At 33.4% G+C, this 15,314-nt stretch overlaps 1 protein-coding gene across 1 annotated transcript in view; it reads left to right on the top strand.

Annotated features, from left to right (window-relative positions):
* Nucleotides 1-15,314, top strand: part of Polr2C (RNA polymerase III subunit RpII33) — a 69,597-nt gene that overhangs the window by 10,414 nt on the left and 43,869 nt on the right. The window contains exon 2 of the mRNA XM_090408124.1: nucleotides 9,740-9,911. Within this exon, the coding sequence (XP_090264250.1) occupies nucleotides 9,740-9,911 (172 nt within the window). The remainder of the gene's footprint in view (nucleotides 1-9,739; nucleotides 9,912-15,314) is intronic.

The following is a 15,314-nucleotide window of genomic DNA, read 5'->3' as shown; positions in this document are numbered from 1 at the left end:
ATGAAAATGAAACCTATCTGTATATATTTTATTATAATACCAGTTAAGAATTATTATTATTATTATTATTATTACGGGTATCTCCATGGAGTCAGTAGACTCATCGCGGGAGACCCAAACTAGCAAAACAATATCTGTCATATCTCTTCTTGAATTCGTTTACAGACGAAGAGCTCACAACTAAGTCAGGCAATGAATTCCATTCATTCACCACCCTCCAGGCAAAAAACCTTGTTCTGACACCTCTGTTAACCACACTCTTCTTTAATTTCCAGAGATGACCTCTTGTTCTTTCATCACTATCACACAGCTGAAACATTTCCCCTGCATCAATCCTATAAAAACCTTTCAGTAATTTGAATGTTTCTATCATATCCCCTCTTCTTTGCCTATCAACCAATCTCTGCATTCCACAAGCTCTCAATCTATCAATGTAGAGAGCATTTTTTATATCACTCACCAACTTGGTCACTCTTCTCTGAACCCTCTCCACAGCCTCCTCATCTCCAAGGAATCCAGGTGACCAGACTTGAGCACAGTAATCCAAATGTGGAAGTATCAATGCTTTATAAAGCAGAATAATAACCTCTTTATCTCTGGATGTCAGTGTGTTCCTCAACAACCAAGCAATCCTATGTGCAATCTTGGACACCTTAGCAATGTGTCCTCTGAACTTCATCTCCCTATCTACCAATACCCCTAAGTCCCTAGCCTCATCAATCTCTTGGAGTACCTTTCCATCGATGTAGTACACAGCTGGTAATCTTTTAATCCCAAAATGCATGACTTTACACTTTTCCACATTGAACTGACATCCATTATCTTTTTGCCCAGCATGGCCTGTTCCGGCCTTAGAAGTCATCGTTTAAGAGGACGTCCTGGTTTTCTTTTTCCTAATGGCTTGTACTTTAAGGCTTGTTTTGGTAATCTTTCTGTTTTCATTCTTTGAATGTGTTCCATCCATTTCTGTTTATATTTTTTAATTTTTTCTATTACTGGTTCTTGGTTTAATTCTTTCATAATATCTTCGTTTCTTTTGTGATCAAATAGGATATACTTTGCAGTTTTTCTCATAAACTTCATTTCTGCTGTTGTTAATCTTTGTTTGTCTTTTTGTTTTATTGTCCAGATTTCGCTTCCATACATTAAGACCAGTAGGGCTAATATATTGTATACTTTTAGCCTGGTTTGTTTTTGAACTAGGTTTGGTTTAAATATAGAGTTAATTACACCTGTTATTTTTAAATATTTTGCAATTTTTACGTTTATATCTTTTTCATTTTCATATGTGATCATACATCCTAGGTAGTTAAATGAATTTACCTCTTCTAAGATCTTGTTATCTATTACTATTTTAGTTCTTGCTGGATCTTGTCCTTTAAAGGCCATAGTTTTTGATTTTTCCATTGATATTATCATACCATAATCTTTGGATATCTCATTTAGATTTAAAATAGCTTTCTGTAAGTTATCTTCAGAATTTGTAATTATTATTTGGTCGTCTGCAAAGAGGAGAGTGTTTAAGTTAACTGTAAGCCCATTTTACCAGCTTATTTAAATCCTCCTGCAAACTTTCAACATCAGCTTGATTTTTTATTGCACTACACAACTTTGCATCATCAGCAAACAACTGAATATCTCCCTTTAAGCCATTTCCTATATCTTAATAATCTTAATAATAGAAATGTTAATTAAGAGTTTGAAGCAAATTATATTAATAAAACAAATGCAAAAGAAATATTATTTGTAGGAAGAAACTAAGTTAACTTCAGGCTTGTACCATTTTTGTCAATGCAAAAGTAACAAGTATTCCGTAATAGTGAAAAGAACAATTTAAAAAAAAAAAAAAAAAAACTATGAACTTTTTATTTTGTGTTTCAGTGGAGATTGATGCATAATCAAGATTAAGTGTACAATATTATTAGTTTCTGTCAACAGTGTTTCACTAATTGATATGTTATTTAGAAGGCCTCTGGTATCGTCTACCTGATATTTCAATCTTTGGAATATTAGGTCACCTACTTAGTCTTCCTGCCATCATGGAAATGAACACCTGTTTTGCCAAACTCTTCTCTCTGATTGTATTTAAGTGACCATAACCACCATATTAAATTATTGAAAAATATAATAAATTTCCATGCATCACTCATTGACTATAAAAACATTTAACTCTATAGTCAAAGCTGCTGTAGAGGAACAAGTGTAAATTTTGAATACATCAAACTAATCCAAGTTGTATACAGAAAGTCAAGTAGCCATTTGTTACTTGACTTTTACTGCATAAAAAAGGGAGATGACCTCCCAGTCAGTAAACAAAAATGAACCTTTAGCTCATGGATCAGATTTTCACTTTACAACAAATAGCTGAGAATTTTGGGAATATAACAAAGATCTGTATTTTAAGTTTTGTAGATCTGGAAAAAGTATGAAAAGAGAAAGAGAAAAGCTATTCAAAACACTACAGTTATATAGTGTCACTTGGGCATTATATCAAGCTATACTTAGTCTTTATTTCAGTTGTAAGTCAGCAATTATTGAAGGAAGCACAGGAAGATGGTTTGATGTTAAATCTGGTGTCAAACAAGGATGTACATTATCCCCTCCGTCATTCATTATCTATATGGATCACATTATGAAGGAAAGTGGTAATAAAACTGATATCAAAATTGGAGATGTTAATGTCAGCTCTTTGCTTTATGCGAACAATGTTACACTTTTAAATAAATCCGCTACAAGTCTGCAAGATTCCCTGACTAAATTGAATAACCATTGTAATAGATATGGTATGACGGTCAGCAATAAGAAGACAAAGACTATGAAAATAGGCAGAAGCATTGAAAATATCAACTGCATTGTGAATGAAGAACCTATAGAACAAGTAAGACATTTCAGTTAATTAAGTGTGATTTTTAGTGAAGATGGTAAATTAAATATCGAAATAGACAACAGAATCAAGAAAGCAGGTATGGTAGGAAGTCAACTGAATAAATTTATATGGAATAAGAGAGAAATTAGTCAAAACACTAAATTAGCTGTATACAAGACAGTGTTCAAACCAGTTTTAACTTATGGAGCTGAGAGCTGGGTTAGAAGTAAAATCCTTGACCAGAGACTACAGATCATAGATATGAGATTCCTGAGAAAGATTACTTGCGTGAACAGATGGCATCAGTGGCAATATCATATTAAAAAACGGGGATATTAGGAAAGAACTTGACATTATTAACATCTAGGAATGTGACCATACCACCTGAGCTAATCTCAGGTGGTATGGTCACTTAAACAGAATGGGAGAGGAAAGAGTAGCAAAACAGGTGTTCTCTGCCAGCTTGGCAGGAAAAAGGCCTAGAGATATTTCTCTGTTGAATGTTCCTGGTAAGATTTATGCAAGTATATTTGAGAAACGGTTGAGAAGACCAAGATATAGATGGATTGATACAGTAAAAAGTGTTTTAGAAGACAGAAATATACGATCTGCTAATGTTGGAGTTTTGATAGAAAACAGATTGATTTGGAGGAAAATTGTTGATAGGAACTTAGTGATAATGTAAGTTCTTCATATAGTACTATCATAATATCCTGTCCACCCTTTGAAGGTACATGGCAGGAATTTGATGATGATGAAGTTTATTCCTTAGGATGAATCAACTGAAGAAATTCATGAAACACACAAACAAAGAATAGCAAAAGGCTTAGACTTTCCTAATGATGAAATTATGCCTAATGAAATCCATTGAATATTAAAATCAATGGATTTGAGAAAAAATTCCATTGAGGATGTAATAACTAGTGATATATTATTAAAAGTGTTTCTTGAATTTCCCTGAGTTCATAACAACTGTTTACAACAAAATGCCTCATGAAAGGATGATTTCCTTTAATACAGAAATGCTCAAAAATTATATACAGATTAATCATATCCAAAAAGAACCATTCTGACAAAGTTAGCAAATACAGGCCAGTAATCTCATAAACATTGCTGGAAAGTTATTAGAAAATTTTCTGATAGACTGAATAATGCACTTTATCTACTCAAGAGACCAACTAAGCCACATATTGAAGTTAAAAAAATTCACACAAGGCAGCTTTCAGAAAATAAATGACGCACTGTTGATCTCCCACAGTGTTTCAAGGAGCTTTCGATGCTGCATGGTGGCCATCCATAATTACTCAATTAAAGGATTTTGAATGTTCAAAAAACTTATTCAACCATACAAAAATTATTTTAATTAAAGATAGAAGAGCAACTATGACATTGAAAACTGCAGCCACAATGACAATGGTCAAAAGAGGCTGAATGCAAGGTTCTTTCTGTGAACCAGGCTTCTGAACATTCACTTTCATTATTACCACTTTCTTACACTACTGAAATGAAACAAAAGTTGTTGGTTTTTGTATATCTAATATCCACTCTTTTTATATCATTTGCATATGATTCAAGCCTTTTTTTTTCCCCCCAAAGAGTACAGTGTCCTGTCATTCTTCATGTGCTCTACCAAAAGCACATAAAAGATCCACAAAATGAACCTACCGCAATGAGTCTGCTGACTCCATGGAGAGTGCAATGATGATGATGATAATAATTAAATGCCAGTTTTTTGTTATGTCCAAAAGCCTATTTCAGTATAATGCATAAAGTGTGTAATGTATAGTAAGAATTAAACAATGTATTACTTTTCTTTCTTTCAAAATTGTTCAGAATTCATTGTGTGGAATTTATGGAGACAAAAACACTCATGTTAGAGTAATTACTTTACTTACAATTATTATTATTATTTTTAGTAACCTCTATGTAGTCAACAGATTCATTGTGGAAGGCCCACTCAACCAGCAACACGTCCATCATAATTAGCTTTGAAGTTATTTATACTATCTGCTTTCACAATGCACTCAGGTAATGTTCCACTCACTAACATCTCTCCATGTAAAAAATCTACTCCTCACACTCTTCTTCACCATATTCTTATACAACTTCCTGGCCTCTCATTCTTCCCATCTTAACATCCACTCTTTTTATAATTTCTTCTCTATTAATCTGATATAATCCCTTAACTAACTTGAAGGTCTCTATCATATCTCCTCTTTTCCTCCTATCCACCAACCTCTGTTATCCACATTCTCTCAAACACTCTTTGAGCAATGCCTTATATAGAGGAACCATCACCTCCTTATCCCTGCAGTACTTTTTATCATAGCAGCAATACAATGTGCAATCTTTGCAACACTTGCAATGTGCTCTCTTTAAACTTCAGTACACTGTCAACCATCATGCCAAGATCCCGAATCTCATCCACTTCCTGAAGGACAGCTCCACCAATATAATACAACCTTATATCTCTGTATCCTGAAGAGTAACACCTTGCATTTATTAATATTAAAACTACAACCGCACTTATTTGTCCAAGCTAAAACCTCAGATCTTCCTGTAGAGAATTAACATTAGCACTACTAATAATTCTACATGACTTTGCATCATCAGCAAACATTTGAAGACTTCTAGTCAATATACATGAAATATCATTAACAAGTAAGTTAAACAGTAGGGGCCTAAGAACAGAACCCTGAGGCATGCCACTGGTCATCTTCCTTTTCTGAGACGTGGCACCATCCACAACTTGCTGGTGTTGTTCAGGAAGCCAATCTCTGATCCATCTCACCAATGTTCTATTCCTATCCTCTGCAGCTTGTACACCGACTTATCATGTGGTAATCTATCAAATGCTTTTGCAAAGTCCAATAATATCACTGTATATGATTACGATAATGTGACGAATATGTTGACCTTATCAACATATTCGTCACCTTATCAAAAAACATAAGCAGATTGCCAAAACAACACCTGCTCTTCACAAACCCATGCGACCATCATTGAGAATCCTATGTCTATCAGTCCGATCCTGTATTCTATTTCTAACCAATTTTTCCAACACTTTGATCACAACTGCAGATATATATACAGACTGGTTTATAATTGGAAACGTCTTGTTCTCAAACCATGCTTGTGGAGAGGTATTATTTTGTTTCAGTAAGGAAATACCATGAGTAGACATATTACTTAAAATTATAATAGTGGAATTAACTCACAAAAAATATAATACAGAAGGCTGTAGTTATTCAAGACAGAAGAGAATATGAGAGAAAAATGTTTCTACTGCTCCGTGACTATTCAACTTACATGCCTCTCACATCGAATCTTACCGTTAGTCAATTAAAAAGACTTAATTCTCTTATAGATAATGTATCTATATGGGATGAAGATCAAAAGAAAAAACTTAAAACCTCTTTCGGTCATCCACATAGATTGTATGGTCTTCCAAAAGTTCATAAACCAGGCATTCTGTTAAGACCAGTGGTAGACTGTATAGGTTGTCCTCCCACTTATAAAAAATTTAAAATTTTTATCAAATTTACTCACTTCTTCAACTAGAAGAAGTGCTACGTCTATAAAAAAATTCGTTGGATTTCAAAAATAAAATTTCGGATCTTCATCTGGACGCTTCAGATATTATGATTAGTTTAGATGTTGTTTCATTATTTACCAATGTTCCTTTATATGACACCATTGAATTACTGCAACAAGAATTTCCTTCAGATATTAAAATATTTGATTTTGTAATGCATTCTGGTTATTTCCCCTTTAAAAACAAGTTATATCAACAAATCAAAAGAACAGCAATGGCAATCCTATTTCTTCTACTATGGCCAACTTCTATATGGAGCACTTTGAACAACGTATTTTTGACAGCATTTCACCTAGACTTACTCATGGTTCAGATATGTAGATGACATTTTTGCTATCTGGAATGGCTCTTCTGATGAATTACAACAGTTTCTCATTAAATTAAATGCACTTCATCCAGTGATCCAGTTCATCCTAGAAGTAGAAGTAAATATGCAGTTAGCCTTTTTAGGCCTTTTAATTCTTCGCCAACCAGATGGTAGCCTACATTTCTCAGTTTATAGGAAGGAGACTCATACAGGCCATTATATCCATGCTGAATCTCATCATCATCCTAGTCAAAAGGCAGGAACTATTAAAACACTGGTTCATCAGGCCCATGCCTTTTGTTCTTCAGAGGAACTATTACAGAAAGAATTGCAATATATTATTTCCTCTTTTCTCTCTAATAGATATAAGAATTCTTTCATCAAAAGAGCTTTAAGTAGTTCTGATATATCTTCCTCTTCAAATACAGAAGAAATAACGTGTATTCCTATCCCTTATGTGCAAGGCAGTGAATGCATAGCAGAGTCTTAAACCACTAAATATTTTTGTTGCCTTTCGACCAATCAGAAAAATTGCCACCTTTCTCACTTCTCTAAAGGACAAGCTTCCACATCTAAGTCATCCAAGTGTTTACCAAATTCCTTGCTCTTGTGGGTTATCCTATTTCAGACAAATGGGAAGATCTGCTTTTATTCAGATTGAAGAACACAAGTTGTATATTCAATTCCTTGAACCTGAACAGTCTGGACTTGCAGAGCACGCCATCAACACTAGACATAGAGTTCATTGGAACAAGACGAGTCCTTCACAAAAGTCAATTCCTCATGGAACAGCTTTATAAAGAAACGTGTGAAACTTTACTTCACTCAAAACAGATCCGATTTATTTCTATCCCCTTTATGGGAGATAGTACTCTTTAATTCAGATAATCTTTCCTAACTTTTTAATTGTATCTATATATATGCATTTTTTTTTTTTTTTTAAATAAGTTAGAAAACTTAATGACCCTTGTTTAGTTATCTTACATGAACTACTTAGGTGGCACCCTTTGGAATTGTCAGTTATTGTTTTAATTAGTCTTTTTACATGTACTGAAGATGCCTGTGATACTTAGGCGAAAGTTCTACTAATAAATAATATTTTGCGTGAGTTAAATCCGTTATTATAATTTTAAGGTATTATTTTACCTTCTTTTCCATTCCTTAGGAACCTTTCCCACTCCAAGACTTTCATTAAATAACCAGAACATGGACATGCTGACTCTTTTGCACATTCTTTAAAAATATGTGGTGATATGTCATTTGTTCCCACAGCCTTATTAGCATCTAACCCAAGCAACACTTGATTCACCTCTGATTCTTTCACCTTTAATTCTCCTATTTTTTGACACCCTTCTACATGTTGCACAGCATCATTCACACCACTATGATATATACTGATGAAGTATTCGTTAAATAATACACTATATCGTTTGCTCTGGTTACTCTGCAACCATGACTATCCACCAGTATCAACCTGCCATAATTATTTTTCCTCTTGCTTGCTTAAATAACAGTTAAGCAAATAACACTTGACATTTTATCCTCTATATTGAGGTCATCATCAGGGAAACATACATATGCACAGGACAAGCTACGTGATACTGAAGTAAACTAAACTCATTTACACTTGCCTGACCTCTGGTGAAAAACAAAAATTTTTAATTATAGAAAAAAGAATAAAAAATTATTTAATTAATAAACACAATATTCATATGCATAATAAGTATAATAATATGCAGATTATTTTTTAATCATCTGTATATTATTATACTTATTATGCATATGAAATATTTAATTTTTATATATTTTTAAATCTTTTTTTTTTTTCCACTAGAGATCATGCTAGTGACTTCTGATGAAATCTTTCTTTTAAGGTTACACGGTGATCATCATTCATATTTATGAATTTAGGGTATTATTCATAAATTCCCCTAAATTCATAAATATGAATTCTGATGACATGATTAACATAGCATTTCAACCTTGATATAGAGGGCAAAACATCAAGTGTTATGTGCTTAATTGTGAAAGCAATTACTCCAACATGAGCGTTTTTGTCATAAATTCTATGTGAGTTTTTTGTTTTGTCAACATAACATTTAGTTTTTTTTTTCTTTTCTACAACATCATCTATAACCATATTTATAAAAAGTAGACCAATACCTTGGTTGAATAAACTTTTTTTCTGATTAATAGATTTATGTTGTATTTCTATAGCCTTTTATGTGTGTGTTTATATTTTAATAGATATTTTTTAAAATAAATAAATGCTTTTGTCCAGGTGATGCTCTAGTCATCATGACACTTGATCATGCTATGGCCATCATATTTGTGTATTCTCAACCAAAGAGAAAACATTTGGTTAGCTACAGTCCAAATTCCCAGCCCATCATCTTTCATATAACTGGGCTTTGCATAAAGTGGCGTATCAAACTGTCTAATCTGGAACAAAAATTTATTTCAGGTATCTTCATTCCCGAGCCAGCAAAGGTTGGTTGATTGGTAGAATCTCCACTACTAATGACTCATGCAAGTTAAGCTAGTCTGAGTGCTGTTAGTAGTTGGAAGGGTTCCAACCATTCGATGTTGTTGGCACTCTACTGGGGACTGGCTATTCTCACAGGGTTAACTTTGGCCTGTAAACTGATGTCAGACCTCTGTACCCTCGAGGGCATGTGGGGATACATCTTCATTTCTGTGTATCTTCTAATGGTGCACATACAACGAAAGCATTTGGTCAGAAATCTCAGTTAGTTTTCCACATTCCTTATAGGCCCTTCCATTTATCTAGCTTTTACTATGAAGTGACCTCCAGAGTGATATGAATTGAATATAAGCTTTTATAGTTTATATTTATTTATTGGTTTATTTTTGAAATTACATATTTGATATATTTTACTTAAAATTTATTTGACATTTTAAAAATCTTTTTTGATAAAAGTTGACTTTTTTTTTTATTTTTTTTTATTAGTGTGGCTAATAGCCTTCGAAGAGTATTCATGGCTGAAGTTCCAACACTTGCCATTGACTGGGTTCAGCTAGAAGCCAATTCATCTGTTCTTCATGATGAATTTATTGCACATCGTTTAGGACTTATTCCTCTTACAAGTGATGAAGTTGTGGATAAAATGCAATATTCACGTGTAAGTTAATTTCTAAGAATATACTAGGCAGTGGAACTTTAATTAAAAATGTCTTTAAAGAAAAAAGTACAGTGGGTATCTGCTTAATATGATATCAATACCACTTATGGTGACATCTGCATTACTTTGATTTTTCTTTTGGAATATATAAAAAGAAATCACAGTCAATCTGCTTGGTTATAATTTTTCAAGGGATGCTTTTTCTGTGACTGACAAGAGAAATTTGATTATGCCTACCAGCAACAGTATACACTTGGGAGTAGAGAAAACTATTGGTTTAGTTGCATTATGTAGATATCTTTGCTGTTTTCCCCCAATTGTTGAGACACACATTAGATACATTTTTGGTGCATTTAAATAGCCAATGTCTATTTTTCATTTCTCAATGGAAAAGGAATCAAATAAAGTTGTCTGCACTTTCTAGATGCTCTAGTCACATGCCTTCCAAATGGTTCATTAACCATTTGGAAGGAAACCAATGCATACTGGAAGATATATGCACAACAATCACACCGTCTTCTATGGGTGTGCTAATCACTTGCAATGTGTAATTATATTTTGTTTTTTGAGCAGGTTTCTGAAAAAAAGACATTTTTATTTCAATTTAAAAAAAAAATCATGGTGTAATTTACAGTTATGTTTATTTTAATATATTCATTTTCTTGAAAAAGAAAAGGTCTGAAAAGCACGTTTTTTTGCATATTCTTCATTAGAATACCATCTGGATACTGTGCTATTATAACAGTAATGTAAACTGACAGATAATTTCTTGGAGGTGAAGAAAGCATTTCTAATTTCCCACAAATTATTATTACGTGACATCTCCGAGGAGTCCAAAGGCTCATCGAGGGAGGGGCACCTACTCTACAACTTTCTATCTCCACCACTCAATTGACCAACTACAGCAAACCATCACTACCACCACCATCATCTATACCAATGCCATCTACTGCCCACCACCATCGCCACTAGTATTTTTTGTCTGTAAATTGTGTGTGTTTTCAAGTCTGAATTGTCTGTATGCGGGTTGAAAAACCCAAGTTTCCAGGAGGAAAAAACCCTGATACCTCTATATAAGATTGACTAACTCACCTTCAATCGGGGGAAAAAAAAAAAAAAAAAAGAACGTAAATTCCTCTCATCACGAGAATGGAACTTATCCCTTTTCTAATCAAAGGGTGCAATATACCATCGTTCTTCCAATTGCACTACGGAGCACTTAAAAATTTATTTCCTGGCAGGAAATCAAACTCTGGTCTCCTGGGTGACAGATGAGGATACTAACCCTTATACTACTGCAGAACCCATTCTAAAATCATGAAGTCTCTTACTATGACTTATTATTTTTGGTCAGTTTATCATGGTAAGTGGACATCTACTGTATAAGATGGTAACACCTGATTAAACTTAATGAATTTTTTTGAAAAAGTAAATTTTTATATATTGGTTTTCAGGACAGTTTTAAAAAAGTGTATATTCATTTTTGAATAATGTTTTTTAATAAGACAAACTTGATGCTAACTTTGTTTATTTATTTATTTATTTATTTATTTATTTATGTGAATCCTACCTGCAAAAGATTGTAAACAGTACATTGGTCCTGATGAGGATTAAAAAGTCTGATTTAGAGACTCTGATCTAGAGACATAATATGGAACTTTTTCAGTTTATTAGTACAGGTATCACTCGTATAACGTGGATGTTAGGTTGCATAGAAATGCCACGTTATATAAATTGCATTATGCGAGACTTAGATCACATAGAAAAAGTAGGGTTAGGTTCTGAAATTGTTTTTTTTAATTATATAAACAACAATGACATATCCAACAAAAACAATATTTTTATTTAATTCAGGTAATTCATGTGAGTTAAGAAAACATAAACTATGAGACAAATATATAGTATAAAATTATAAAAATTACAAATTGTACATAAATTTCATTGCACATAATGCATAAATGTTTTAGACACAATAAAATAAAGCGCATATTTTAATCGTCATCACTGTCTTCAGAAATAACATTTTGTAGATGTTCTTTAAGTGGCCAGAGGTCATCACCACTTGAAATCTCTTGGACATCATTTGTATAATTCTCATTGCATGCTTCGGCTGGTTTAGTCATCGTGAAGTCAGTAATAAGACTTTGCTTTCCACTATGCTGCAATTTTCTGTTAAGTTCATAATATGACACTAAACAAATATCCAATTGTCTCGTGAATTTTCCCGAGCACTCCATTGAGGAATCATTATCTGTAAAATAACTTCCTAACTTTCTTGCCAAGTCCAATCCTTCTGCTAATTTCTTTAAATTGAATTCTTTAATGGATTCATCACAATCAGAATCTTCGGCAGAACTTTCCCTGCCATTTGGTTCGACACATCTATTAATTTTATGTTCCTCCTCATTTAAATCTGTTTCGGCATCAATTAATTCACTAATTTCGTTTTCAGCCATATTGCAAAAGCCCTCTCCACCGAAAATGTGTGTGATGTTTATTATACGACGTAGCTCAGCATCCACTGGAGGTACGAAATTTTGTTTCAGAACGGCTTCAGGCCATATTTCTTTCCAGCAAACATTCAACATAGAGGGTTGTAATTCCTTAATGGACAGAGAAATAATTTTCACACAATTCAATATTGAAAACTCTTTCCACGCTTGAGGCAGTGTCATGCTTGGATTAGATTCTATTTTTTCCAAAATTAATTGGAATGTTCGCCGAATATAATATGACTTAAATGTTGATATTATTCCTTGGTCGAGTGGTTGAATAAGTGAGGTAGTATTAGGTGACAAAAAAGTTATTTTAATATTCGGATGGCTTAAATTTGTTGGGTGGCCTGGTGGGTTATCTAAAATTAGTAGAATTTTGAAGTCCATACTCTTTTTCTTTGTGTAACTTCGCCGAATATAATATGACTTAAATGTTGATATTATTCCTTGGTCGAGTGGTTGAATAAGTGAGGTAGTATTAGGTGGCAAAAAAGTTATTTTAATATTCGGATGGCTTAAATTTGTTGGGTGGCCTGGTGGGTTATCTAAAATTAGTAGAATTTTGAAGTCCATACTCTTTTTCTTTGCGTGACTTTCTACATCGGGTACAAAACACTTGAAAAAACAATTTTCAAACATGCTAGATGTAACCCATGCCTTTTTGTTGGCCTGCCAATAAACTAGTAGGGTGGACTTGTCGAGCCCTTTGATCGCACACGAGGATTTGTGGATCGGTTAATAAACATTGATTTTGTCATGTAATCACCTTATGCATTACTACAAAACAGTAGAGTAATTCTATCTTTGGAAACTTTGAATCCAGCAGCTGATCTTTCATTTTTCGAAATATAGGTGCGTTTTGGCATATTTTTCCAATATAACCCAGATTCATCCTCATTGAACACCTGGTCTGCACTATAACCACCTTCTTTAATGATTTTTAAAAGTTCTGCTGGGTATTTCCAGGCAGCTTCAACGTCTGCTGATGCTGATTCTCCTCCTGGGATTTTAAGATTATACAAAGAAATCCGCTTTTTAAAGTTTTCGAACCAACCCTTACTGGCACAAAATTCATGCTGAGAGATTTCTTCTGAAAAATGTTGATTAAGTTCTTTTAAATGTTTACAAACTTTGAGAGCTTTTTGCATAATAAGGTGTCCATCCAAAGGAATTTTCTTTTGAGTGCAATCTTCTATCCAAATCATTAGAGATTTCTCCATTTTTTTCTATTAATCGCGAACACGAGCAATGCACTTTGCACTTACTGTTGACCCAGCAATAACACTTTCTCGGATTTTGTTCATTTTATTTGATTGTTTGAATTGTTGATTCATTTAAATTCAGAGTCCTTGCAACAACTCCTGGTTTTTCTCCAATTTTCAACCGATCCAAGATTTTGTTTTTTTCTTCGAGAGAAATGAATTTCCTCTTCAATGTTGTTTTTTCCCCTTTCATTGCAGTTACATACATAAAGCATTACATATGTATGTAACTCACCAGAAAATAAACTGCTCAGCTTGCGAATAGCACACTTATGATTTTTAAATCGCTTTCCTGGTAGAAAACGAAGACAATTTTCAACAATAAACACTTTATACAGTAAACCCTAGATGGTGAACCTATGGCACTTGTGCCAGAGGTGGCATGTCTGAGAATTTTGCTGGCACGTCAATGATTTACAGGTGATATCCTTTTATACGCTTATAAATTATTCAACTTTTTTTTAATTATTACAATACGTACAAGCTGAAATTTGTTTTACACAAGAGAGCAGCTATAAAGACGTGCATGTGATTGGTGTGGTATTAACAAAAGATCGTGTGACTCAAAGACAAAGGCAACCGCAAGTGTTGAATTGAAATGCTAATTCTCTTCAATCAAATTCCATAACAACTGAAACTGTCACAACATTCACTATTAGTTTTAACACATTCATAACAGGGTGTCATTTATCGTTCCGATGGAACTTCTCATTACTGACTGGCAAAACTCACACAAACGTTTCAACCCTTGGTTGAATTTCATGGCTTCTTGTTTATGTTTGAGGTGGCAGGCGAACTCATACATTAATTATATGGCATGTTTCAATTCTTGGTAGAATTTTATTTTAAGTTAGCCTTTGTTATCTGTCATAATGACATCGAGAATTTCAAATGCAATAAAACAAACACTTATTTCATAACTGAAAAATTGGACAATAGTTTTTAGTTAGATACTGTGTTTCAGTGCAACATATGGTTTTGCTTAAGTCTATACAGCATAGTTTCTGTGAGAGGGGACATGTAATTTATTGTTTAGCACCCTTTTTATTCCGTTTGTCTCTAATTGCACTGTTTGTTGAGAATGACACAGACTACAAAAGCCTCTCTACAGTACTTTATTCAGGGATACAATAAAACTAAATTCGATACTTTTAACAACTTGAGCGATACAGGCAGACACAAATTTAACGAAGATAAAATTTGATTTTTAAGGCTCGCGGTGAAAAATATATGAAAAAAATAAATAAATAAAGGGTTACTAGAAACTGTAGACCGTGTTATATCGAAACCACGTTGAACAAGGGATACTACAATTTCTAGATCACGTTGTATAAGTACCGCATTATACAACGGTTACCTGTATTTAGTACCAGTAAAGTAGTATAATATTTATATTTATTTCATTTCCAATAATGATGTTCTGTATGTGTGTATGTGCTTGCATTTAAATAATACTTGGAGAAATGATGTTGGCTTTATTTTTGTTTTTTATGGGAATCCCACCTACGAAGGTTGCTATAGCACTTTGATACAAATACCATGGACAGGATAAGGATTAAGATAATCTGAAAACCTTATTCTAGAGATGAAATGTGGAATTTTTTTTAAGCTACTTCAAGCTGCCTGTCAATAATTCTCACACTGCA

This window comes from Typopeltis vanoorti, chromosome 18, assembly GCF_054136105.1.
Source record: "Typopeltis vanoorti isolate ZY-2024b chromosome 18, IOZ_Tvanoo_1.0, whole genome shotgun sequence".
Taxonomy (NCBI): Eukaryota; Metazoa; Arthropoda; class Arachnida; order Uropygi; family Thelyphonidae; genus Typopeltis; species Typopeltis vanoorti.
Note: the sequence above shows the minus strand (reverse complement) of the source record. Positions and strands in the feature narration are given on the sequence as shown.